At 49.0% G+C, this 27264-nt stretch overlaps 1 protein-coding gene across 1 annotated transcript in view; it reads right to left on the bottom strand.

Moving 5' to 3' along the window:
• Window positions 1–27264, bottom strand: part of LOC149359257 (uncharacterized) — a 145104-nt gene that overhangs the window by 15742 nt on the left and 102098 nt on the right. Inside the window, exons 3-7 of the mRNA XM_089571550.1 lie at window positions 9141–12555; window positions 6933–6979; window positions 4187–4267; window positions 3046–3111; window positions 2621–2720 (exon numbers count right to left, since the gene is read on the bottom strand). Of these exons, the coding sequence (XP_089427676.1) occupies window positions 2621–2720; window positions 3046–3111; window positions 4187–4267; window positions 6933–6979; window positions 9141–12555 (3709 nt within the window). The remainder of the gene's footprint in view (window positions 1–2620; window positions 2721–3045; window positions 3112–4186; window positions 4268–6932; window positions 6980–9140; window positions 12556–27264) is intronic.

Here is a 27264-nt window from a genome sequence, read left to right as displayed (position 1 = left end):
CCCAACACACCAGCACAAGACAACGGTCCTGCGCAGTGGTCACGAGGAGCCCCGCATCACTCTCTCTCCGCGGTAGACGCGGCGAGCGCCGAACGGAATCCCCGCACGGTCCCACTGTGGCCGAACGAGACGAGCGGGAGACACTGCCGTCGCGCTCTATCGTTTTGAAGGAATCATATTCTTAGCGGTAAGAAACAGATACAACACCAAGACACACACACACAGGACACCCGCTAGACTTCAACTATCTTTACTGGACACTTGTACATAAGTATGTATCACTGAGCACACGCAGGTGCCTCGTCATCCGCATCAGGTCTAACTACGCCCTCCCCTCTCCTGCAAGGCATACGGTTGCGCAGATAAACAATCTCTTTTTCTGCCAACGCCAGGGAGAGAGTGCTTACACACATGTCGCCCGCCTCTTGAATACGAAAGGCTTCGATAATTTCTCTTTCTTTTTTCTCGGCTCCCACAGAAAAAGAGATTGTTTATCTGCGCAACCGTATGCCTTGCAGGAGAGGGGAGGGCGTAGTTAGACCTGATGCTGATGACGAGGCACCTGCGTGTGCTCAGTGACACATATTTATGTACAAGTGTCCAGTAAAGTAGTTGAAGTCTAGAGGGTGTCCTGTGTGTGTGTGTGTCTTGGTGTTGTGTCTGTTTCTTACCGCTAAAAATATTATTCCTTCAAGCCGTTACCAACTAGCCCCACTTAATGTTTTAACGAAGTCTCCATCGTTGGGGCAGTGGCGTACATTGCGAGGGGGAGATTTAGTGGGCGCCGTCTGATGGCGCTACGTGCGCGCCAAGCGAAGAGGAAAAGTGGCGGGCTTCTGCGGATTTTTCGCTCACGGCCAACGCCGCCGACGACGACACCGGATTTTTTGCGACACGGGGCCCTTAACGCTGTGGCGTTAATAACGCATGGGGGGCTGCCTTCGAGCCATTCTGAAGCCTGTCATAGATAGCCTGTCACATCAACCAGACATTCATAAGGCGTGCCCGCGCCCCCACCCGCATTGGGGCTCAATAACCTAAACTCCCCAAGCCTCACGTCAAGTGGGCAACGAGCAAAAACTTCCGAGAAGAACGTGATCTGCCGACAGGTGCGCTGCGGAGGACACCAAGCGACCAAGCTTCGAGCGAGGCCCATTGGAGACACGAAGGAGAGTCGCCGACGGAGCGAGACTCGTCAGCAAAATAGTCCGACGTTTTGCAGATCCTCTAAACCTCCTTAAATTTTGACGATCCAGTTTGCGTTATTCTTGTATCCGGCTAATTTTCAATAAACCAGTTTGTTTCTCATGAATCTGGCCGCTTCCCTGCTGACAAGGCGGTGATCCCGAGTTCGAACCTCGGATCTGAATAATACCCCTGTCAGACGAGCAAGTTTAGTGTCATTTTCAACGAGTGACACTCGCCTGTAGTGTCATTCGCATCGTGTCACACGATTAACTTTAATGACACTCGCTGCTGAACGCACTCGGCAAGAAGTGAGTTTGGGAAACTCACTTCACTTTTCCCGAGGGGCGAAGTGTATAGCCTCGGTAGCAGCGTTTCGATTAGAATACAACGTCGGCAATAAAAATGGCGTTTTTTTGAACGCAGCTAATTTTTTTTGCCCTCTTGTTCATGCAAACTTATTTGCACATGTATGTCGCCACCACTTTTTGCCAATCAGATTGTGTCAGCTGCGCAGAAACATTATCGCCGTGGGTCGCCATGATGCTTCAAAAAGTGAAGTACTGCTCCTGGCTTGTCTCGTCTTGCGAAGCCTTTTTTGTAATCGCCAATATTGCACAAAGCTCCTTGATAATCATAAAAAATTGCTTGCAGTTTGGAATCTACTGTACATTAACTGTACATTAAAGCTTTGAAGCGCGAAGAGTAATATTTTTTGTGCCTTACTTGAAAATCCATCGTCACCGCCATCAATTCCGAATGACATTTTATTTTTCCGTGTAGCAGACTGCCCCGAAAGTGTCACTCGTTCTGGAGAAGTGCACTTCGTGAAAGTGTCACTAAACTTGCCCGTGTGACAGGGGTATAAATTTTTCTTTAAGTGCGAAGTTATTGCGGAAGCTTGCAAGAGTTGAGGTGTGGGCTAGTTGGTTGTTCATGTTTGATGAAACAGCTCAAGGGACGAGTTTGTAGACTGTGGCTGTCCTCTTCTGTCTACGTCCTCTCCCTATGAGCTGTTTCATCAAACATAATGAGGAAGCTGTATAGCTTTGCTATGTATATATAGCCCTTTGACAGCGCTTGGGTGGATACTAATGAGTAATTTTATCCCTTATTACAAGCTTCACATTGCCTCTTACATCATAAAAGACGTCGGAATAATCTTCGATTGTCGCTATCATTTTTCATTTATTCCTGTTTTCATTTTTCTCTCGTTTATTATTTTTTGCGCAACCCATACTGGCCAAGGTGTTCGTACGGACGATTATGGAGCTTGGAAATAGGCGCGTTTCAGCGAAGCAAAAATTGTATCAAGCGCACTTGCTCGCAACAAGTTCTGAACTTTCCATTCTGTAAATAACACAACTTTCTTTTTCAAGCGGATAGAAAAATGCGTCAAAAACGACGAAAATTCGCGCAAATTTCACGCTCTCACCTCTCGTCTGGTTTACGACGAAGAAAGAGATAAGGTCCATGCCGCGATCTTCTCCGTTCAGGAATACCACCGCCGGGTCACCAACGGGGATGTCATGTTTCTGCAAGGACAAAGGTTCCCCTTAAACGGCGGGCAAGCTCTATGCAACAGCACTCGCGGCAGCATATAACGCAAGCCTGTTATTGTTCGGACCCTTAGCCTCAGTTAGAATTGCAAACCTGTTAAAACTCGAAAGTTCGCTAACGTAAAGAGGCACAAAGCAGAAGTTATAGCAGCGAATGGAAATCATCACATATGCTATCAATTTAACAGCCATGGTTATTTTAAAAGAAAAAAGCGACTCATAAATTTTCAAGTCAACCTTGAAGCTAAGCAAGTAAAATTGCAGCGTGAGACCGAAGAAAAGACATAAAGCTGGCACTTACGTTGCAGTAGTCAAGCAGCCAGACCCTGGCTTCTGTGCGGAAGGTTTCGGCCCTTGTTCTGTTCAGCTGCCAATAGAAACCATTGATGTCAGGTCTGACCGAAAATATACAAAGGCTCACAATTCAATGCATACAGTAAAACAAACCTCTCTTAATGTACTGGCGCCGCATGAAGTATAGGTCTGTAAAAGTAGTTACCACACCAAGAATTACGACACATCTCAGCGCCGCTCTTCACCCGACCAACTCTAGCGCGGCAAGTAGTCGACATCTGAAGTGGTTTCTCAGGAGTCACTGTATTCCGCGTCAAAGCGCAAGTGTAAGTAATCATAACCGCATCTCAGTCGTCATTGCACATATCAATAATATCTCCTTTGAATAAAAGAAGGAAATAACTTTAGTAGTTGGCGTTATGAACGATCCTGTGTCCAGGCTCTTCGTAAAAAAAAGCAACGCGGAACTATCATTTTTCCGTTTCACCATGCTGAAACATATTGGTTCAAAGACGCCACAATTAACCGACCGTGAAAAGCAACAAAGACTATTCTTGAAGCTACTGCATTGATTTCATCGCGATTTTCATATCCAGGTTCATGCGGTGCTGCTCATGCAGCTCTGTGGCATGCCGCAGCGGACGGGTGGACGCTCTTCACATGGATAATCCCTCTTCCGAGCTCAACATAATTTTGCAAATGATTTAGTCGGCTTCTGTTGTTAATGGATTCCATTATAGACATTTCGACAAACGCGTTTAATATGATTCCCCGGATTTGCCGCAACAATTCGGACCTCGACGTAGTACTGAACGTCAAGTCGAACAATTTTCATGAATCAAACATGCTGTGAGCAATAATTTGCTTATAGTTAGCAAATCGTTCAATTTCACCCCAACTAAGGAAATGCAACCATCGAGCGGGTATTATGATGTTTATGTTAAAAGGATTTAATTACACAGCGGATCCGAGTTATAGCTACCATGCTGCAAACACAACGCGAATTGTTGCCGCAATTTGCTAGAAACACAAAAGTGATAAATTTTGGATTGTCTGGAATTTTCACCGAGGTGACATAATAGTTTTGCATTCTCTTCAGAGACAGTACTCCTAATAGTGCAGAAAATTAACAGCATCGCAGCACTCACGTCGGCAAATTTGACCGTAACCGTTTGGTTGAGTTCCTCGGGCCGCAGGCAGGAGACCGGCAGGGAGCCTTCCACAATGTTCTGCGGAAGAATACAGAGCTGGTCAAATTCAGCGTTCAACATACGACTGTACTATAGCCGCACGTTCCAAGAGAAAGAGCTTTAGGAGCTCCTACCAGCCACCTACCAACACCTTCTATCACCAGCCAGCGCTTCGTGAATGGGTATCTTGCCGCCCTGAATGGTGTTCTGGTTTGCTCTAACAGGTGTTCTTTCCTGCATCTCAGTGACTCGTCCGTGTAGCAGCAGGTTTCCAAGGTGCAAAACATGAGTCGTCCTTATCATGTTCACCACAGCCTTCGAATTAGCCAGTGAGCAGGCGGCGTCATAACCTAATCCGAAACTTGGCTACGGCGGACTAACTTTCTTGCGCAACAGTTCGTCTTGGACAGGGTAAATGGCTCCTAGGTTGCGCCAAACAAGGCAGTAATGCGTCCTTCTCTGCGAGGACCGTATGGTGTCCGGGACATGTGGTATCCGGGTTACAAGCGGTCTCTGCCGGTCTGACATAATCTTTTATGCCAATCTTTTCATTCATGTTACGCCTTGAAACACGTGAGCAGACAAGGCGCACCCAAATCACCCTCCAACGGGAATGGCCTTCGTCTTGCTCTACGCATGCAACGTTGCTGCCTACTGTGAGTGACTAATCTTTTTTTATGGCTCTCACACTGATCTCCCATGAATCACTCTTTAAAAACATCTATCAGTTTTACTTGCTGCGCTTTCGCAGCTTTGCAGACTAGAAGTACGTGGACATGCCGTGGTCCCTATACGCTCACTACCACTAGCCTCATTACCACCACACCACACCGTTACTAACCACATAACCGCCAACCACACTGCGAAATTTTATTTCCACACTAGGCACCGCACAGTTCGAAACTTAAGCATGTTACGCGGGCCTTTCAAATAAGTCCCCCTCAGGTTTTTGTCACTAAACCATAACTTCGTACTCGCGTAAACTGTTCACGTAACCCTGGACCGTACTCTGTAACGATCCGTCTTCTCTCCATTCTATTTGGTCCTCTGCTACTGACCGCTGCTCCCATTGCCGTAAGGGCGCTAGAGCAGACGTCACGCTGGTCGCGACAGAGGCCCATGATGGCACCTGCCTGAATAAAACGCATCTTCAGCCCATGTCGCACTGGCCAACCAGCGCCGACACCCACGAGTGAAAGAACACGACGGCGGGCTGCATACGTCTGACAAGTTTTGTCGCCGCTAATGCAGCCTCGGCAGAGAAACTGGGCTTCGTTTGTGTGATAATTCGCGCAGCGTGGCTCGTGTGACTGTGAAGGAATGGATGCGGTGGAACAAGGCCGTGTCTGTGATCAACCTTTCGCTTGCCCACCAGGGGCAGTATTCCATAAGCTGTCCATTTTTCGTTGTCCATTCCGCGTCCATTTGGTGCTCTGTCGGTGGTCACTCAGATACACCCGTTTTCAAGCGCCTGGGGCAAGCGACCCGGAAATTGGGTGATGGTTGGCGACCGGGACTTACTACTGGCCTAAATTGGATGCAGCCTTTTTTCACGTCCCCCAAGACAATAGTTTTGTATTATTGTCTTGAATAAAATTGATTGATTGATTGATTGATTGATTGATTGATTGATTGATTGATTGATTGATTGATTGATTGATTGATTGATTGATTGATTGATTGATTGATTGATTGATTGATTGATTGATTGATTGATTGATTGATTGATTGAGCTAATGATGAGATCCGGTCGCCAACCTTCCAATGGCCGGCTGGCTTGCCCCGGACGCTTGAAAAGAGCAGCTATATCTGAGCGACCACTGACAGGGCACCAAATGAACGCGAAGTGGAGAACTAAAAATGAACAGCTTGTGGAATATAGCACCTGTTGTTGCTTTCGTCACAGTGCCTCAAGACCAAATTAAATAGAAAATGGAACGGATTGTTAGAGAATACGGCCCCTGCTCGCATTTTCAACATCTACGCAGCCTCTGAATAGGGCCTTACATGCTTCGTTACTAGACGTTGCTGTTATTCTTTTTAAATAATGTAAGCGGTGTGAGTATTGTTTGACACGATGAGCGACACGTTAACGATCCCCAACCAGCCTTCCACCATTTCATGCGATGTTAAATTTTACGTTTTCTTTTATGGTTATAGTTCCGACAATCTTCCAGAGCCTCCAATTAAATTCCCGATCATTTTTTTTCTTCAAATAACGTAGCCCAATTCCATGTAAAGGATAGGTGTCTTCGCTATCCTATGGAAATCTCTGTCATGCTATCTTCCTGAATTGTGCGTGTATTGTGCAGCCTTTGTTAAGAGTCCAGAGCCGGTAGGGATTGCGACTGGGTCACGCTGTGTGGATTATTGCTCAGCACCCACGTTCGAAATCTATGCGAAGAAATCATCCTGACCTTTGCGGAAGCTGGGACTTCCACGAATGCTACAAAAGTCTCATTACACGGCTTGGAATCACACCACATTGGGACCTGTTCATATTGTGCTCTTCTCATGTTTGGCCACGCCAAACCAGTAGCTGATTTGAAACTTATCCCACCCCGTTAGCAATGCAATCTTACCGCCATCGCCTTGTCCAAAGATACCGGCATTAAATCGGGTTTTCCCCGAGTGTGCAGCATAGAGCGATGAGCGCAAGGATTGGCGAAGTCGGCACAAGGGAGGTAGGGCCGCGCGTACTCACGCAAGACGCGTCGACGGTGCTGCCAGTTTCCGGCCCGGTTGTCGAACCTGCGAATCAACAAAGAAAAGGAAGTCGCAAATAGCCGTACCGCACCGACTGGCGCAGCGACCCCCACCGTCAGTGTCGCTGATGTCTGCCGACAGCGCCGGGACTGGCCCTAAACGCGTTGATTCAGCGTGTACTTTGCGGCGTCACCCGTGATTATCCTGGCGGCTAAGCGCATTAAGCGCTGAGGCTTTGCGTTATTTTTCGTCCTCATTATGCGGGGTGACTTTTTAAAGTTTAGCCATTTTTATTTTAAAAATTGTGAAAGCTACGGCGCTGCGTTTTGCACAACAAGGCTGGCGTTGTGTGCGCGATACAGCCGAATAACTGAATGATGACAACTAAATAATCAATACTTTATTTGTGGTTTTAGGGGCAAGAATATGTTGAGAAATTGAAGGCCATCAACATAGAACGTAAGGGCAGCTTTTAAATTTTTTTAATCGGCAATGTGGTTCGAAATATCGAATTCGAAAAATTCGCTTTTGAGAGCTGGTGAGTTGGCTTTCTCGCATTGCATATTTATGAAATGGTGTAGCTTGAATTCCTAAGGCGTCAGATACAGCACTTTTATGGTGTGGGAGAACTTAATTTGATTTCCGCGGCGATACGACGCGCATGACCCCATTTGATAACTATGTAATGAGGGAAAGCCACCTCAATGAGCTTTGGAATGCGAAACTTTGTCCTTCGATATTTCGAACCACATTGTCGCTAAAGAAAAATTTTAAAACGCCTCAGCTCCGATGCTGACCGCCTAAAATTTCGCAATAAAGTCTTAACCCTTAAAAGCGGAAATCAAAAATTGTTTGTTAACTTAGTTAAATGATCATCTAATTATTCACATCTATCACGCACTAAATATGTGCGCCTTGCTGCACTAGCCACTTGTTCAGAATGCACCCGCGTATCTCTCACTGGTTCTAAAATAAAAATCCATAAACACTAAAAAAAACGGTATATTTTCAGTTTACATTCCCGAGAACATATATGCCCCGACCAGTCCTTTAAGACAAATCTCAGTCTTCCACTCTTTATAGATTAAAAAAAACAACTACTTGATGATAACGCCAGCTTATTATTAGCCAGTATATGGTGTCATCCCCTCGTGAGTAGTTTAACATTAAATAATCAAAAATGGTATCGCATCTCTACATGTATAGTCAACTATACATAGACTGTGTTACAAAATGATTTTTTTTCTTTAAACTGCACTAAGAGGTGTTTTTTGTTTTCTTTAATTTGTATTGTTTGATTCATTGTGCTTTTGTTGTACTGCTGAAAGATACTTACGCAATGATGTTTGGATGACCATGTAAATTGCCCACATGTACAAACTAGAGGTAAGATTTTTCTTGGTGTTAATGTGTTTTTCCATGAATTGTTTTCTTTTGTTTTTTTTTATTTATTTTTCTCGTCGCCTGTCACTGCTGTCCGGTATAATGGGGGCTGCGGCTCAGTCAAGCTGTCTATGACAGCTTTTTCTGCAGCTCCTCTGTCACTTTTTGAGGCAGAAATAAAATTGATTGATTGACTGATTGATTGATTCATTGATTCATTCATTGATTTATTGATTGATTTATTGATTGATTGATTGATTGATTGATTGATTGATTGATTGATTGATTGATTGATTGATTGATTGATTGATTGATTGATTGATTGATTGATTGATTGATTGATTGATTGATTGATTGATTGATTGATTATGAATCTGCTCTTAAAGAGACAGATCATCAAGCAAAGAAGACAAAAGCCTTTAGCTGCTCCCCCGCGCCTTGCCCTGCTGAGGCAGCCCAGCAGTACCTCCACTCGAGCGCCCTTTATTCAGTGGTACCTGCTGACCATCCTTTGCCGCTCTAGGTATATATTGCAGCAAGCTTGACATCTGGTCTAGTCGGTGGCGACACGCGCCTGGAAAACGACGTGAATAACGACGTCTTGCTCACGTTCCTTCCTTAACAAGGTAACTTCTACCTTTTAACAGTGGTAACTTTCGTAATAAATAATAATTTTAGAGCCAGCGCCCATATTACGCCAAGTTTTTTTTCCCCCTCTCCCGTAGTTTTTCACTGTATGTCGAACTTTGCTTTCTGTTCTCTTCCAAGTGACAGGCAATATTTCACGACCACTGCGCGCTTGCGAAGACTTGATGCTTCTCACCTGCAGTGAAGACCGGGCGATGTGTCGTGGAACTCCATTCCGGGACCTCGGGAGACGTCGTGACACCCGCGGTCCATTGCAGACCTTCAGTGGTTGCCTGTTCTGTGGTGGGTTCCTCAGAAGTTGTAGGTGGGGTGGTTTGTCGACGATACGTGTAGAACTGCGTTGTCGTGAACAGATCGGCCGCCGTCGTGAAGCTGTGCATGGTGTCCTCCTTGGTGGTAGGAGCCGATGTCGTCAACTCGAGAGTGGACGGTAACGTAGTGTGTGTGAGTATCTTGGGACTGCGGCTTGCAACTGAAGACGGTCCGGTTGTTTCTGCGTCTGTGACGCCCACAGTAGGTTGCTGTGTTGTCCCTTCCATTGATGGTGTCGTAGTTTCGTCGATCAGTGACGTTGTGGCCGCGCTAATTGCTTGCGTCGTGGTTTCAACCACTGTTGTCGTCACAGCGTCGTCTCCCACGGGAGTAGTCTCGCCTGGTGCTGGTGTCGTGGTCTGAACTTCTGCTGCCGTTGTACTTTCTTCTGTTACTGCTGCAGTCCCACTCGATGCTGGTGGTGTTGCGTCTTCTGCGCCTGACGCTGTGGTCTGACCTTCCTCTGGCGCTGTAGTTTCAGCTCCTGTTGGCGTGGTAGTATCGCCCCCTGCTGGCTCTAGTGTAACGACAGTGATGGGGTCCTGTCTTGCAGCTTCGCCTGGTGTCGTTGTATCACCGTTGTCTACTGTCGTTCCAGCCTGGCTCTCTCTAGTGTTCGAAACGCCAAATGAAGTAGCGGTCGTCGCCTCGTGCTCCGGCGCTTCCGTCGTTTGCGGAGACGGCGGCGGCGCCGTTATCTCCTCAGTCGCGGACACAGGAGGCTCCTCCGTGAGGACGGCTGTGGTAGGTTCCACGCTCGACGCCCCTCCGCTCGTCGTCTCAACGTCGCCAACTCTTTCTGTGCTTCCGAATACAGTTTGTGTGGTCGGTTCCGTGTGAGACCCCAGTGGCACTTCCGTTGTCGGTTCTTGCGTTAGAGCAGGTGTAGTTGCAGTGAGGTCATGCGTCAGGCCTGATTCTGAACTTGATGTTGTCTCTGCCTCTCCTGGTAGCGATGATGTGGTAGCTGCACCTGTTGAAACCTGTTCGGTACCTGTTTGCATTTCTGCAGCAACATCCGGAGACTGTGTGGTGATTTCACTGCTTGGAGTTACCGGTAACTCACTTGAAGTGTCGGTTGATTTCTCAGGTGACTGCGTGGCACTTTCAGTGGAGACATCGATTGGTGGGCTCGTAGGTGAACCCGCCACTCTCTCGGTGGTAGTTTCGGTTGCTAAACTTGTGCTCTGCTCGCCAGCTGATAAGGTTGTTGTTTCACCTTTCGTTTCTGGCGCAGTGGTATCGCTGGCCGCCGGCGTTGTGCCCTCGTCTGGTGCTGCCGTCGGAGAAGTCGTAGTTGTCGGCTGCTCAGTGGCAGAAGACTGAGAGACGGTAGAAGGAACTGCAGTCGATGGTGCCCCTGTTGTAGCTGCTTCCGTTGCGCTCTCTGCAGTTGTGTGCGCGAGATCTGGAGAGGCGGTGGTGTGGCTTACCGCGGTGTCTGTAGAAACGGTGTGTGTGGCTTCTGTCGTGGTGGCTTGCACATCGTTAGAAGCTGTCGTGGCGGCTTGCATATCGTTAGAAGTTGTTGTAATGCTTTCCGAAGGAGAGACTGTCGTTGTCTCACTTCCACTCACCACGCTGGGAATACTTTCCGAAGTCATAGAAGGGATTGACTCAGAGCTGGGCGGAGCTGTACTTTGTGCTTGTGGACCTTCATCTGTAACAGAAGGTGGTGCGTACGTAGTCACTGTGTCCGCTGGTGTTGTCGTCGTTGGCTCTTTGGATGGCTCGCTAGCGTCGGTTGTGGTTGCGTCTGTTTCTCCAAGAGCTCTGCCCATTTTAGAGCTGTTGCTAGTGGACTGCCCTGTCACAGGTGATTCGGTAGTCGTGAGGTCGGCCGCACTCTCATGCAGTGTGGTAGAAAGCACGGAATCTCCGCTGGTCGTTGTTTCCACATGTTGCTGTGGAGCTGCAGAGCTCGTCGGTTCCGTTTGGTCCTCAGCGTGTCCCGCGTCGGAAGAAGCATGATTCTCGGTGGCGCCGTCATGTTGGGTAGAGGGCGCGCTCTCGTCTTCGCTAGGGGACTGCGTTGGTGCAGGTGTGGCGTCGACGGGGTAAGGGTATGATGTAGTGGGAACGGTCTCAGCGGGAGTAGTTCGTTCGTTGGCATCATCTGCATCATCCGAAAACAGAGGTGTCGATGTAGTAGTGGCTTGCTGTTCCGGTTGAGTGCCTTGTTGGGCGGGCGTTCCTGTTGTGTCGTATGGGTGGCCCTGCTCACTACTTGCGTCTTCTGCCGCCTGCGTCGTGCTAGCAATAGGCTCTTGCAGTAAGTGTTCAGTCGTCGCTCCTTCCGCAGGAGCAGGATCGTGAGTGCTACCATAACCGGTGCCAAACACAGGATAGGAGTCAGTGTTCGTCCCTGCTGAATAGAGATAACTGGGAATGGTGGTGCCGGGGTTTTCTGGGTACGTTACTGGACCATGAAAAGAACCCGTTGTTGCCTCATGAGCATATGCTCCTGCGGTGGTTGTTTCTTCTTGAGGACTCGAATCGCTTCCACGGGCAGGCACACTGTAAGTGTCAATGAATGGCTCTCCGGTCTGGGGCAAATTTTCTCCAAAACCGCTTGAAGTCTCTGCAGGAACTTCCGGCGGGACTGCTACATATGGTGTGTTAAGAGGCTGCTCAGTACTGAAGGGCCCGTAAGAGGGCACTGCTTCAGGACTGTACGGCGCAGGCGTCGTTTCCGAGCTGACCCCAGGTTCCGTGTTTACGCCGTCGTTGTACGATCCAGTCGTTAGCTCGGGCGACGTGGCGCTCGCGGTCGTAACAGGAAACAAAGATGGTGCGTTAGTAGTGACGCCATCACTCACGTGACTAGATGTAGTAGCTGCTTCTCCGTTAGAAGCCGCAGATTCTTCCGTTGTCGTCGGCACAGCAGAAGATTCAGCGAGGTCGTGTTCAACCGGGGTCGTCGCATCAACCTCAGAGGTCGCTTGGGTGGGCGTTGTTGTCGTGGTGTCGTTGGGCGTTTTCACGGCGGGCACCTCGGTATCGGCGACGCTGTTTTCTGGAACCGCGGACCCCATCTCCTTCACTGACTGGTCGGCGTCTAACTCGTTCAACTTGTCGCTTTCCTTTTCGTATCCGGTCGCGATGGAATTCGCCACGCTTCCGTCCACATTCGGGAACACGGTCGTCCCTCCTTCCGGAGTCGGTTCTGATGAGGAATGCTCCACCCCCGCAGGAGACGAAGGCACCGTCTCGCCGTGTATGCTAGGCAAGCTCTCCCCTGGTGACGTCTCTGGCACATCATTCGAAGACTCCGTCATCTGCAAGGCAATAGAAAACGAAACAAAAGTAAGTTCACTGCTTCAGGTACAGCTTCAGCAGCAACCGCAGTTTTCAGTAAGAGAACATCTTCGTCACAAAAACGTGAAAGATACAAAAAGTATGTTTCAGAACCTACAGTAACACATGCTATGCCGCGACATGGAAACTTACTAAAATAGCTCGCATGGGTTCCGATTCTTCACCTTCCTAACTGCGCTCTGAATCCACTTGAGCCAGTGAATGAAGAAGTAGCGCTGTATTCTGTGTTCTCGCATTCGAACCTGCGACTTTGTGTACTGCGAGAGTTACCCGCGAGAGGGCACGCCGAGCGTGTACGCGATGAATGACACACACGCACAGCCGGCGAACAATGCAGGATGGCAGGTCGTATATGCGGGCCGTATCACGACGGTGTGCCTTACGAGCAGCACCAATGGAGACGTCAACGTCTGCCGCGATGTTGGCCCGTCTACTGAGCCGCACTGCTCTCCCACGGTCGTGAAGAAGCGACGGCCGGAGAGGGTGGCTACAGCAACGCGCTCCTTTTCGGCGCACGCTGAATGCGAGCGTGCTTCGCACAATGGCGCATACCTGTGGCGGTGAAAGCCCGCACCTCTTTTTGGGGGCGCCGCGCGCGTATGGTCGAAGAAGAGCGACGCAAGATCGACACCATTAAGGCCAGCCGCAACACCAAACAACGATATAGGGGGGGAGGCGAGGGGCGAGGGATGGAGGGCTGTTCGCAATTCGCAAAGAGCACCGCCCTTGCGCCTCGCTGAGCACCGCGGCACCCTGGAGAGAGTTTTTACGATGGCACGTGCTAGCGAAGTTACCGCGATCTGGCTCCACTGGCTCCGGGAAGGTGAAAGTATAATGCTGCGAGGTTCCGACCAGGGAGTGTAGCTGATGACACAGCGGCACTGGGACGCCTGCGCACAACCCGGAACTGACTTCGGAAGCTGATTCTATCTTCGAAGTTCCTTACTTTGGTTCGCGAGTGTTGTTGAAGGCCGCCTGCCTGGCCGCGTAAACATTGTTTACAACGTCGAGCCGACGGGTGAATACCGGACAAGAACACTCAGGCTAGCCGTTGGAATGCGTTGTTCTTTTTGAAGACAAAAAAAAATGATATTGAAGTTCCTGTTTCTTGCATTCGCGATTCCCAAAGTGTTAGTCAGTTCCAGAAAATACTGTCGGTGGCTATAAGCTATACCTTTTGAGACACCATCACTTGCAATGAAAGAAATGATCGAAGGGCACAGAACCATTATATTTATAAAATAATTAGTCAATTAGTTTTATTGATTTATTTATTTATTTATTTATTTATTGACTGATTGATTGATTGATTGATTGATTGATTGATTGATTGATTGATTGATTGATTGATTGATTGATTGATTGATTGATTGATTGATTGATTGATTGATTGATTGATTGATTGATTGATTGATTGATTGATTGATTGATTCCTCGTGGAAATTAAACACATGCTGGCCGCAATGCAGGCAGACCCTTTTGTATCACAGTTATTCGGTAAGCTTGCAGAGTTCTAGACCCAGATATGAAACTGCACATGACTACTGAATGCGCTATCGGAGTGACGGAGCCCTTAATTGCGACATTTTCTTCAAAATCCCGGAGGATATCAATGCTCTAGCCTCGACACGCTGTGCTCTGAGCATAGTACACAACAAACTCATGGCCATAGACGATGCGCCTGCCCCAGTCAAAGCGGCGGAAAACAAATATACTACCGAAATTTCTCTTTTCCTGATGTGGCGCGAAAGTTTCTTAAGTCTACTATAGTCAGCCTTCGCTGTAACCTGAGGGTATTACTTGTTTTCTACCTTATTTTTCTTTGTCTTCTTTGACATCCACTGACGTCAGCAAAAAAGCAATGCTAAGAGGCAAGCAGCAGGCAAACTTTAGATCCTGCCTTTGTTCTAGGCGAGACACGATCATCTCGAGAAAAGCCCACAATGTTGTGTTGGCACTAAGACAGGGAGTGATGATCTGGGGAAGTTGATGAAAATCCATGTCCTCGTTTGTACCTCATATAATCGAAGAACAAGATCTACAAAGCGACAAGTACGAGCGCGCATTTCCAAGCTATTTCATTTCACAGACAACGCAAACATAAATACCGACTCTTCGCCTCACGGAGCACCTTGTGCGATAAGGAACATTTCAGGACCAGCCTCTTCTACACAGCTCGGCTGACCTTTCACGGTTCCTTGAATCCGCGCCAAAGCCCTTTAAGCCCACGCTATGCATTTTTCGGCAAACAAAAACCCAGTATGACGCAAGGTGTGTGCAGTACACTAGGTGGAAACAGAGGGGCCTGGCGCAACGTATAATGACGTGGCGCTAAGCAGGGTTGCCTCGGCATGCCGGGAAAACCCTGCATGCCAGCGCAGCCCACACGAGGCCCACGCAAAACGTGTCCAACAGCAGGACTGACCGCGACACGGGAAGTGAAAATGAGTAGGAAAGGATCGAAAACAAACTGTAACGCGCGTCCGGCTGGCAATCGGCTTCGATGGAAAGTTGTTGCCGCGAAGAAACGCGAGGTCGTTCCAGAGAGCAGTCAAGGACGATCGCCGCACAGTGGACGCCGGAGCGATTGCTTCAGGGTCGGCCGGGTTTCGCCTACATTTGGCGGCGATATTTGTGCGGACACCGGACGCGTGCTACGCTATACTGGTAATGACAACTAACGCGACGTTGTCCTCGTTGCGCCTTAACGATTAGGACGTGGACGGAGAAACGAATAAATGCGGCCCAAAAATGATACTGAACAGGCTCGAGACAGCGGCGTGCAGAGTTCATATCTCCAATGACTAGCGCAAGGTAGCTGGGACGGACCTGCGCTAATTTAATGAACGCTGCACGCCGATAGCGAGGTGTTTCCGTTGAAGAATGCTTCTCTGAGTCACCGACGAGGCTAAGGTGCCCCTCGTTTTCCTGGCGCACTTATGACTCACCGTTCCTGCCGCTGAGCTTCATTCGAGGATATCCTAGAGAACGTTTTGGATTTCTAAGCTTCTCACACCACAATCGAAATTTCGCCAAGGCACCTGATTCCTTCTTGCAGGATCAGTAAACCTCGAAAACCGGGTCTCGGGCTTTAGTCTTTGGTCCGCGCTCAGCCTGAGCCTTTAAGTAAGGCCCATGCATCGTTGAGATCTGGTAACGAGCCTGTCTTCCGATTCCTGTTAGAATGCTGCAAAATTACTGCTACACCTAACGAAGAGTTGGCAGTGAAGTTCATGGTCGCATTCCGAAGCTTCCAGATCTATCCAGCCTATTCACCACATAACCATTTAACCATGCCAAGAATATCCTGTCACGATACATGTTACTATGGAAAAGAATACAAAGCATTGGATCGGCCACAGGCCGAGTTAGACGAAGAAAGAACGTGAAAAAAAAAAAAACGACGACGTTATGCTTGCTACTGAGCCGTTATGCTTCTGACTCACTCAACTACTTTTCGTGCGCTCTTAAAGATATGAGCATCTCACTGCAGCAGCTTAGAATAAGGCACGGACTCAGTAGTTTTTCTCTCACAACTAAGGCTTTAATAAACGTTTTCATCATCATCTCACTGATGATTAGTGGCGCGGCGAACCAGGCATGGCTGTTCGGTCATCCGTTTAACAATCACTCTAACTATAGGAGCAAGGCGACATCAAAAGGTGAACGCGCGAACTTCTAGGGCGCGTCACATGCACAGCATCGCGACCTGCCTGTTGTGAAATCGATCGTCCTCGTTAACGACCTGCCGGCACTTCGTCCTCGTCAGTGGCCACTTAGGCATTCTCCGCTTTGCACGCGCGTTGCGCCAGGCTCCCAAGTATTCGGACGTTATTACCGTGACGTCACCGCGGAACACCGAGACTGGGAGTGAGTCAGTCGGCTCGCACAGGGAGTCGCACGTGCATACCACGCGGGGCCGATCGATCAAACCGCAGCGTGCTGTCGACGCCGCGAGATCGGAGATCTGGCGCCGTTGAAAGCTACGGCAGCGCGCCGACGCTGGCGAGATGAGCGCCGCTTTCCCGGAAACCTCATTTTCGTCGACACTCAGCATCATCATCCAGCAGGTCTTCGATTTCGTTGGCACGTCGACGTTTCGGTTGCCCCAGTGGAATTCGTTTCATTCGCCCTGTTTCTCTCACTCCTACATCCCCCCCCTCCCCCCCCGTGCTGATTTGCTGCAGGATAACCAGAACCTTTCGTCACCTGTAGTGACGCGGAGATAGTGCGTAGGCGTCGCTCCTGTTAGCCGCGCTGTGCCTCGGCATGATTAAGAAATCAAGCGCGTTACTTCTGGGGTTGTGGTATATTGCGCAACACCAACATCACGCAATCTCCGTCGCTTCATGTCGCAACAACGATGAGATATCAGAGAAGCGACGAAAATTGCAGTCGAAATCTGGGAACGCAGCCCTGTACATGTGGTTTACGCCGCCAGAGAACGCTCTGCGAGGTTCAATGTTGTCGGCTTCCGGATTTTTTGTTTTATTATTGAAAGCCAACGCTTTGCGATGGATTCTAACCCTATCGCAGATGACGTCATCATCTCCGCCACCCGGCGCTGCGGGCTTCGGGGAAACCTGAAAACCGTCTCGGGTTTGATTGGTGATTACGTCTCAATTTCAATTGACAGCAAAAAAAGGCTTTGCATGCTCTATCTAAACATATCACACATTCAATCCCTTTAATCTCGAAAATTCAAAAACCTCTTCAGTTGCCTTTTAAGAGCGAATGGCTTCAGGCCGGAATCGATGAAGTTGGAGTCCGAGCTGCTTCACAGCGCCTCGCATTTATCGCTATCGTCTTCATTTATCAACGGCGTCCCGGACTAGGGACCCGTTCAGACTTCTCGTAAGCCAATAAACGTTTTCATCATCATCATCGCTATCATCTAGGCCACGTAGTCTCATAGCGTCTCGCGGATCGGCACGTTACAAACAGAGGAGACCATGCATCGCTGGTGCAAGCGGGAAAACCTGATGATGATGATGATGATGTCCTCGGGCTGAATGGCACATACCCACGGCGGGGGATTGGCCAGGGTGCATTCGGTCTCAATGCTCAAAGCTTTACGTATGCGTCTTCTTCGAGTCCGTGATAACATAAGAGCTATGTGGGCCTGCATCAACTCTAAGCAACAACTCGTACCGGTGACGGGCGCAATGCTTCACAAAAACAATTCTCCGACTCTCCCATCTACAGCGACGTTCATGGCGAACAGCACGTAAATGATCAAAACAACAGATGCAGATTTCCGCTGTATTTTCAATTCCATGTCCAGCTGAAAATCAGCTTTCTTCTTTGCTTTGTTTTTCATTTTACTGGTAGCTGAATTCTTGCTCAGAATGCCACCGCGACACGTTTCCATTTCTGCTATTTTTTTAAGGAAACTCCTCCGTTCGAATTCCGAAGCATGCCTCCCACTATTTAATATGCGCTGTGCCCTCAGCGCCGTGTCCTGTCAGGTTTGCTAGCGTCCGATACAGGACATATGAAAAGGCCCAGTTCTTACTTGGATAGCCACTGCAGCTGTGTACAGCTAGTAAGCTATCGACGGATTGCCGCACTGTCAGGGACATCCGCGTCTTTGGTCAACAGCGCCTCGCAGCCCATTTTACAGCAACGGGTCGCGATCGTCACAAAGATCGCTTTTTAAATAAAGTTGAAATTGAAAGGAGAAAAAAAAAAAACGCTGACTGCAAACATGGAGCCGCCCGCGGTGGCTCAGTGGTTATGGTGCTCGGCTGCTGACCCGAAAGACGCGGGTTTGATCCCGGCCGCGGCGGCTAGAATTTCTTTGGAGGAGAAATTCTTGAGGCCCGTGTACTGTGCGATGTCAGTGCACGTTAAAAAACCCCAGGTGGTCGAAATTTCCGGAGCCCTTCACTACGGCGTCTCTCATAGCCTCAGTCGCTTTGGGACGTTAAACCCCATAAACCAACCAAACCAACCAACCAGCAAACATGGACATAGCGTTCCGCGATAAAGAATCCTGCCTGTGGTCGCAAATCCCTCGCCGATCGAGTCCAGTACGTAATGAGGGCTACGCATCCTGCATTGATATGTTTTCGGACCGAAGGTTCACTTCTGATACCAATTAGTATGCATCAAGGCTTCTACGGCTACACCAGGGCTGCTGACCACGTGACCAAACTGAGCAGTAGCCTGGGATAAAGTTAATTGTAATGCCACAGCTGGTGGTCCCTTGGCCTGCTGGACACAAGACTGTCGGGTATGTATACTGTGCAATGGCGCTGAAGGAGGCTTCCTACGGAGCACTATTTTATTACGTGAGCCGAAAAAACATCGGCGTTCGCTTTCCTCACTGACTATCCGCGATAGCCTTGGTTAATATTTATGTATTTTCCCCCATATCGCTGCTCAGCTATGTTTAGGGATAAAAAACCATCAAGTAAGGACGGCAAATTATGTAAACGTACTTGCTGACGTGCTGGCTGGAGCAAGAAGCCTTGCTGCTATCCCTGACATTTGATGAGAGTTCCTTCATCCCGAACAATACTGAGCTTAGTACATGAGCTCGAGAATAACGCAAAGGTTTCCGTCCAAGACAACGGTGGGCATGTATCGCTATTCTACTGCAGTGTGGATTTGGATCTCGACTCGATTTGATTTGCACGGGTGTTTCTGAGAAACTCCGAAGCTTTAGGTTGATTGACTCATGACATTTTTATTTTATTTTATTTTATACCACGTGCTCATTTGACACAATTGAAGACGGGAAAATACAGTAACGGAAGCAGCCCAATCCCAACGTCTTCATGAAGTCTGTGAATATTTTTGTAGCGTGAGCTACATTGGCCGCAGTCTCGCCGTTTCGCGTGCTCCCTCCGTCGACCATACTGCGCATGCGTGAAGAGCGAGTGACGTCACTACGCACAACTGGCGCGCCCAGCCCCGCGCGTTCGCCGCTGCCGCTGCTGCCGCCGGCGCAGAGCCACGTGACGTCACTGCTCAAGCTACGTACATCCTGGCATAGCAGAGCTGAACCACTACCAACTTTTTTTCTTTTTGTTCTGTTAAAGTTTCTATATGATACTACCCTGTGAACGCAGAAGGTACTTCTCTCCACAGATTGGGATGAACGCATTAGGAACGTTACACGTTCGCTTGAAGGACTAACCGTCAATTGGAAACAAATGAGCTTTACTTTTATTCGCCAATGTGTGACGGGAGGGACTCCTAGAATAATCGGCACACCTTAAAACTCTATTGTTCTTGATATATGCTGGTGCTGCCAGATAACGCAATCTAATTTTTGCACAACGCGCACTGCGAGCCCTCAATGCCCGGTGTTGTTACTAGCATTTTTACATAACATTAGGAAACTAGGCATGAACAAAGGTCAGAAAACACCTTTTCTCTTTCTAAAGCCGAAAAATGCTTCTCCTCTCTTCGCACACACACAATCCGCTTCATTTTTAGCCTTCGAGCCGCCGCGGTGGCTCAGTGGTTATAGTGCTCGGCTGCTATATTAGGTCAAAGATCCCGACGCATTAAGACAGAAGGACCATAACACGATACTTATGTTTACATGTGTTTGATGGTGATCATCATTAATTAATGCAATAATAACACTGCAATAAGTTTCGAAGAGACATCATTTATTTCCCGGAGGCTCAGGAAACCTACAGCTCGAATTGCTGCGGTTTACATCAATAGGAAAAACAACTCATGCGTCGAATATCAGCATATATACAAGTAACGCCGGCGGTTGTTACTAGCATTTTTAAATAACATTAGGAAACTAGGCATGAACAAAGGTCAGAAAACGCCTTTTCTCTTTCAAAAGCCGAAAAATGCTTTTCCTCCCTTTGCACACACACAATCCGCTTCAATTTTAGCCTTCGAGCCGCCGCGGTGGCTCAGTGGTTATGGTGCTCGGCTGCTGACCCGAACGACGCGGGTTCGATCCCGGCCGCGGCGGTTGAATTTCTTTGGAGGAGAAATTCTAGAGGCCCGTGTACTGTGAGATGTCAGTGCACGTTAAAGAACACCAGGTGGTCGAAATTTCCGGAGCCCTTCACTACGGCGTCTCTCATAGCGCGTGTTGCTTTGGGACGTTAAACCCCATAAAACCAAACCAAAACCATTATTAGCGTTCGACATATAGTTTGTTTACCGCTTAGGACAAAAGGTATTAAATCGAACGCGACCATAGCCAGTTTGTTAATGTTGCTAGGCGAGCCAGGTGTACCGCTTCTCTTGCACTTTCTTTTGTTCATATAAGTGAAACGGTGTTTTGTAAAACGCTAGCTTAACGAGGCGTGTAGCGTGGCTATTAAAAGCGTTTCCGCTCTAATCGCTAACGGAGCCGTCCGCTTAGCTCTGCCGACAGTTTGCACAAGGGTTCGGCAGCTCTTAAGCAACACCAGGGCGGCAGCGCTCCTAATAGGCGGCGATTTTCCGAGGCAGGCGTATCGGCACTGCTCCAATTAGCGCGCCCTGTCATAAGTGACCCGAAACTGTTTCTCCTGTCTTGATTTTTTTTTTTTTGAGCTTGGCACGAATGCCGGAGCTCAGAGTGGGTGGAAGTGCCTCTTGAAGTCACGAAGCTGCTATAGCGCGAAACGCGAATCACTGCAACAGTCATTCAGCCTGACAGCCAGCTGTCATTCACACTTCCTTTCTGAGACAAAAATAAACGGTGCAGCTGACAACTTTCACTTAACTTTCACTTCATTTTCGAATATGAACCATCTTAGTGTTCCCCTGGAGTGGCTATCCATATTTGCGTTAATAAGGGCGCGCCTTCATGGGTAGCAGTAAGAAAGCGGCTTAAAAAAAATGCTGAATCTGCGTACATATAAATTGAAACGAGTTTCAGCGTCTGTTATATGTGAAAGGGGGTCGAAAAGAGTGTATCTGGGTGATTCATTTGATTAATGAGTCATATGTCCCTGTTATGGGATGACGTCATTTCATGCCGACGCCGCTCGTCACAAGGCCTCCGAGGGAGCTCCGCGTACATGTGGCTCCACATCGCGACGAGGGCATGGACTGTGGCTTCTGAAAGCATCCCATTGCGAGGCAAGCGATGTGGATGGCATTGAAATACGTGAGGCGTTGCCTTCACGCCCTGTGAATGCGTTCGGTGCTTGGGTTCACCTTGATCGAGAGTATCCGGTCTACATTCTCCAGCCACATGGCTGACGTTCTCGTCGACCATGCAAGAGCGAGAGCTTAAAGGCACACCGAGGACAAAAGGAATTTGGCGTTTGTCGTCATACTACCGGCTTTTAAAGACAGAGACATTGCTCTAGATATAAACGGCGCGTTTACAAGCTAGAGGAAGGAAAATAATAGAATAAAGGTTGCGGCATCTCCAGATGATTTCGCAAGTGACTGCGCTGCGCCGACAAATTTTCGACGCGGATCCCTGAGTCTAGACTACACAGCCATTCATTTCAAAACGGTGATCGCGGAGTCACGGAGACGTCACGAGTTCGAACCTAAGGGGGGGGGGGGGGGGGGGGGGATTTTTAAATGAAATCATCTCGGCAATAAATCTCTTGCTCCCTGGCAGATATCAACATACCCAGAAAGAAGCATGGAATCTATTTTTAATAAGAAAACATTGTACGGAGGTGCCCTAAGTGTCCCCGTTAACGCCCCCCTCACGTAATATTGCATTGACATAACGGTCAGCGCCGAAATCGAAGAACAGACGAGCGCCGAAAAAACCGGGTGAGTGACCCTCACACCAGTCGCGCTACAAAAGCTGTTTTAGTCCAGAGGTCGCCTTAACATTTAGTCACACCACTCATACGCGGCAGACATGCGGGATTGACAGCGGTTGTACACGAATGAATTACTGAAACTACCTCGCAAAAAAAGAAATTAAAAAAAGCTGCCTTTTCTCTTAGGGCGCCCGACAACTCTTCAAATATTCGAGTCAAGGGGGAAGCGCTAGATACGAGTGTAACCTAAATACGTAGTGTGACTGGAATGGGTTAATAGGAGGCAAAGACACGCCCGCGTGCGCGCAGGTCACTCCACTCGAGCTCAGGGGCGATCTCGCCGGCTTGTTGAGAAGCGTCCAGCCGAAGCGGGCTGGTTTACTCAGCGCGTCTTCGCCGTCAAACGAAGCGCGCGCTGTCTCGAGAGAACTTTGATCAAACAGCGCTGCAGCTTCCCGATCGCTTGCAGGCGCGGGCTCTCGAACCCATTCGCGCCAGCTCTGCCATGCGTACGCAGACATCGCGTTACTAGCACGCGTCGGTCAAGTCAAGCCTCCGGATCGGGCTTCCAAGCGGCAAAGGCAGCCAAAAACGGGCGCGATTCCGCATCTCGCCTTTCGAGCGCGATCGTCGAGATTAGAGGGGAGGAGCGGAGGGGCTTCGAAACCGGGTTATTAAGCGCGCCCAAGAACAAGCCGCGCAGTAGGCTTCTTCTTCACCACCTAGTTCCCCGCAGCACAGTAGAAGCTACCGCTGACGGCGGTATGCGCTCAGGACACGTTACGAAAGCTCTGCGCGCTCGGTTCTTAATCTTTCCTCCATACTCCTTACGGCGAGGTCCGATTGAATGCCATCACGCGTCGAGGCGTCTTGCGCTGGGGTCAGGGCCGGTGGGGCGCTAACCTTTCCGACCACCCGCCAAATGCATTCGAGATCGGTGAGAATCGAGAACTAAGCGTCGCCGACTGAATCGTTGATTCGCGGAGGAAGGATCCCTCGGTCACTGCACCCAATTACGAAGTGTGCGGGCATCAGAGGCAGCCCTTCTAGCATGCGGCAGGTGTACGCGCTCGGCTCTTGTGTCCGTGATAAGCTCCCACGCGGCGGGAGGGGTTGGTTCTCCCCTGCCCGTCCCAGCGGCAGACAAGGAGGCGTCGTCCGACAACTCTGGAAACGGGGCAAATGGAACGCTGCTTAAACGCATAGCGGTCGGTCGGACCGGCTTCTCGAATTCCTCCCGGTTCGCTTTCTTTCTTTCGCTGCGCCTCGAGGGGACAATCTTCTATTCACGTCTTATTCCACCGGCCGTTACGAGATTTCCGCGCTACGCGTGTAGTTCTTTCGTCGCTTTTTGTGGGTGTCCTTTTCTAGAAAAAAACGTGCACCTTCTTGTTCGCCCGCTCGCTTCGGCGGTAGCGAAAAACGAAGCTCTGGAATAGGGCGGTTTGCGCGGTTTGAATTTAACCTCGAAAGCCACAAAAATTGCGATAGGGACGATGCAGGTTTCACCTGTCATGCATTTCTGTCATGTATTGCTATTATAACGGGCCGCAGAAACACGGGCAGTGTAGTTAGCGTAGTGCAGGAAAGACATGAGGTTTAGGACAATGGGTCATTTCAATACGGAAAGTTCAGAAACGGCGCCCAAGTTTAGCCTAACGGGCCGTGGCTACCCGGGCAAATCAGACTATAAGCGACACAAGGCTCAAGATAATGGTGTATTACAACGTGGACCACAATTCCTCACCATTTCGTAAACGGTGCGCCATTTTTAATAGTTTCGTGCTCCTGGTACAGATTTACAAGGAAACGAGAAGGTAAAGATGCGTTAAAAGTTATTCGTGCCGCCTTTCTGTTGATGTTGTATGCCTTCTCCGTCGAATATACAGATCTTACTGAGAGCGTACACTTCATGTCTATTAACTCTACGCAGTGTAAAAACTGCAGCACCATTCGTTTTACGAGAAAATGGCAGCAGAAAATAAAACATGCGTGAAATTAACTACTATGTAGCGAACACGTTCAACATACAAAACATGCTCGAGCAGTAATCGATTTTCACACTCTTAGCAAAAATCGACTTTTGAGCATCTAAACTACTTTCTTTAGTTCTCATGCTTTTAATAAAGCGTTAAACAATGTTCTGCAAGACGTACGTATGGTTTTATATTAATCAGCGTTTGATTACCATTACAAGTACTTGAAAGAATAATGAGGTTTCACTTACTGAACCTGCATACCTCTCCTAACAGCACGTTTCAGCATACCGTTACGGCTCGCCATTGCCATTACCATCGACAGCACACTGCATACGTCCCCAACGGGCTTGCACAACTAGTTTCTTGCCGCTTTAATGGTAGCGGTACCACGATAAAGGTACGCTAGGCGTTTTGATACCATTACCAAAATAGTGCGCTGCGGAAAATGACCTTTATTTGATTTGATTGTTGAAGCCCAGGACTGTTTGAGGAGCTTCGAACGCTTCCCATTTTGTCTGCTTACTATTAACTTTCCCATGCAGGGTTCCAGAAAAGAAAATTCGCGCTTTCGCCAATTGTTCTATGTAAATTTATACAACAGCCGTGCTGTTCATGTTTATAATTGTGAGCGAAAGTAAAGACTGGGAGCAATTTGACGCATATTGCTTCGTTCATGTCTTCAGGTCTTGTAGTGCAAGAAACATGAAGTTTGTTCGTTTATTTTGTCCGTGTCTGCCTTCTGAATCGTTCAAAATACTTTAGTTTTATAAGACTGACCTAGTACGGCACTTTTCATTGGACCGCTAACTAGCCGCTCAGTCTATGGGTTCAGATAAGCCCGTTATAACACATTTGCATGCAACCACAGCCCAATTCACTCGTTTCGGCCACCTCCGAGCCCGACCGACTTCGGCGGTCGTTGCCTCAAGCGCCGGTTCACTGTCAAAGAAACAACTGCCACCCGGCCGACCGTTTTCGATCGCTTCCTCAGATTGCGCGCGCGCACGCGCAGTTTATAAGCGGCCGCGCGTGCTCCATCCTGCCCACAAGTGTGTCGTCGTGGTCGTCGTCAAATAAACGCAGCAGCACGCGCCATAGAGGAAGAAAAATGAGGCAGCTAGAGCGCGATGCAAATCTGCCTCCGCGCCGGACTAATCCGCGGGCGGGAAGCCGCCGCAACGATTATTTCACGCGCGGCACGCGACACCAAGGGGAAAAGCGTGTCGCTAGCTGCCCCCTTCTCCTCGCTGATGATAAACCCCGCTCGAGCTGTGAGCTAAACGGGCACGCCGTAAATACCTGCGCCACCGTCCGCCGCGCGTCGCTTCGGTCGCTCGATTCGTGCCGTGCGTGGCGCGAGTGTCCTCAAGTCTTCGATGGTGCTCCAGTTACTCGCTTCCTCTGCAGAAGAAAACGCTTCCTTCTGCATTGTATCATCGGTGACGCTGATTTATACCTTCCCTTGCCTTTTGGGGTTTCCTTTACTTTTCGTGGCCTGATCCGAGATTAGATTTAACTGCTGTACCCTTCGGTCCCTTTATATATGTGGGCGACATTTCGTATTTCGTAAGACAGCTGGAGGAAGCTGCAGTCCATTGCCCGAGTCCACGGATTACTCATTCATTTCCGCGAATGTACGCGCAAAGTCAACGGACCTCAGCTTCCGCCAATCATTCTGTATGCTTCTTCCCTGCCTTTTCCTTCCTGGCACGCGTTATAAGGAGGAAAACACGGATACGAAAGTGGCTGTCCGCCCCTTACTCGTCCATTCGTGCTCCTAGCGTGGCTGTCAAGAAGTTGGATGGTCCCCGATTGCTATTCTTGGAATGAAACGTCACCCAAAGGTTCCTGGACTAAATTAGGGGCAATAAACAGTCCCGACGACGGCACTCAAGTTTGCGCAGCTGGTTCCTACCGAACGCTAGCCGCTTTATAGTTGATTATCACGGTTAGGCAAGGCTCCCACGCCGTATACGCCGCGAGCGAGCTCAGGGGACGTTGGAATCTGGACCGCCAGGTCAGAGGTGCCACTCGACGTCGAGGCGCTTGCATGTCAAGTGGGGGCTAAATGAGAGCGGGCCTTGCACTGCCCTCAAGCAGTGCGCTCGAAGGAACTGCGCAGTGCCAGTTAAAGCTGTGCGTGCCAGCTTCACTGCGAGGACCACACTCACAGCTGTCCATATTGGGGCGTCTTGTCCCGCGCTCAAAATCATCATCAGCCTAAGTTAACTGCACGACAAAAGTCTCTCCCATGTCTCTACAAATAACCCTGTCCTGTGCCAGCTGCGGCCACAGTATCCCCCCAAAACTTCTTTATCTCATCCGTCCACTAACTTTCTGCCACCCCCTGCTACGCTTTCCTTCTCTTGGAATTCACTCCGTTACCCTTAAGGACCAATGGTTGTCTTGCCTTCGCATTACATGCCCTGCCCAAGCCCATTTCTTCCTGTTGATTTCGACTAGGATGTCATTAACCCGCGTTTTTTCTCTGACCCACTCTGCCGTGTACCTGTCCCTTAACGTGACACCTATCATTTTCCTTTCCATAGCTCGCTGCCTTGTCCTGAATTCAAATTGAACCCTTTTCTTTTGCCTCCTGTTTCTGCCTTCTTCCTTACACTGTATTTCTCTCTGCCTGCAATTAATCAATGCAGCTCGTGTGGCAGCCGTATGAAACTATAGCCAGTAAGGAAGAAATTAACCCCCGGACATTTCTTTCTGCCACGAGAAGGAGACAGTTCTATAACACGCCTTTCACCAAGTGGCGAGCGAGGACTTCGAGGATTAATAGGCAAGGTGGCGCTAGAAATCGCCTGGGCTCAGAAGCGATGCCGATGAAATCTACGCATGCATCCAATCAAAATTGTCACTAATGGTATGGTTCCTGCTAATGGTGTGCTGTATATTCAGCTCTGCTCCTCAACACGAAAACACTGGCATGGTCGATGTTCAGACTTTCACTTAAGCTAACGCGCAAATGAAAATTACA

Source organism: Amblyomma mixtum, chromosome 2 (assembly GCF_055824585.1).
Source record: "Amblyomma mixtum isolate Tamu chromosome 2, ASM5582458v1, whole genome shotgun sequence".
NCBI classification, from domain to species: Eukaryota; Metazoa; Arthropoda; class Arachnida; order Ixodida; family Ixodidae; genus Amblyomma; species Amblyomma mixtum.
The sequence above is the reverse complement of the archived record's forward strand: the minus strand, read 5'-3'. Positions and strand labels throughout refer to the sequence as shown.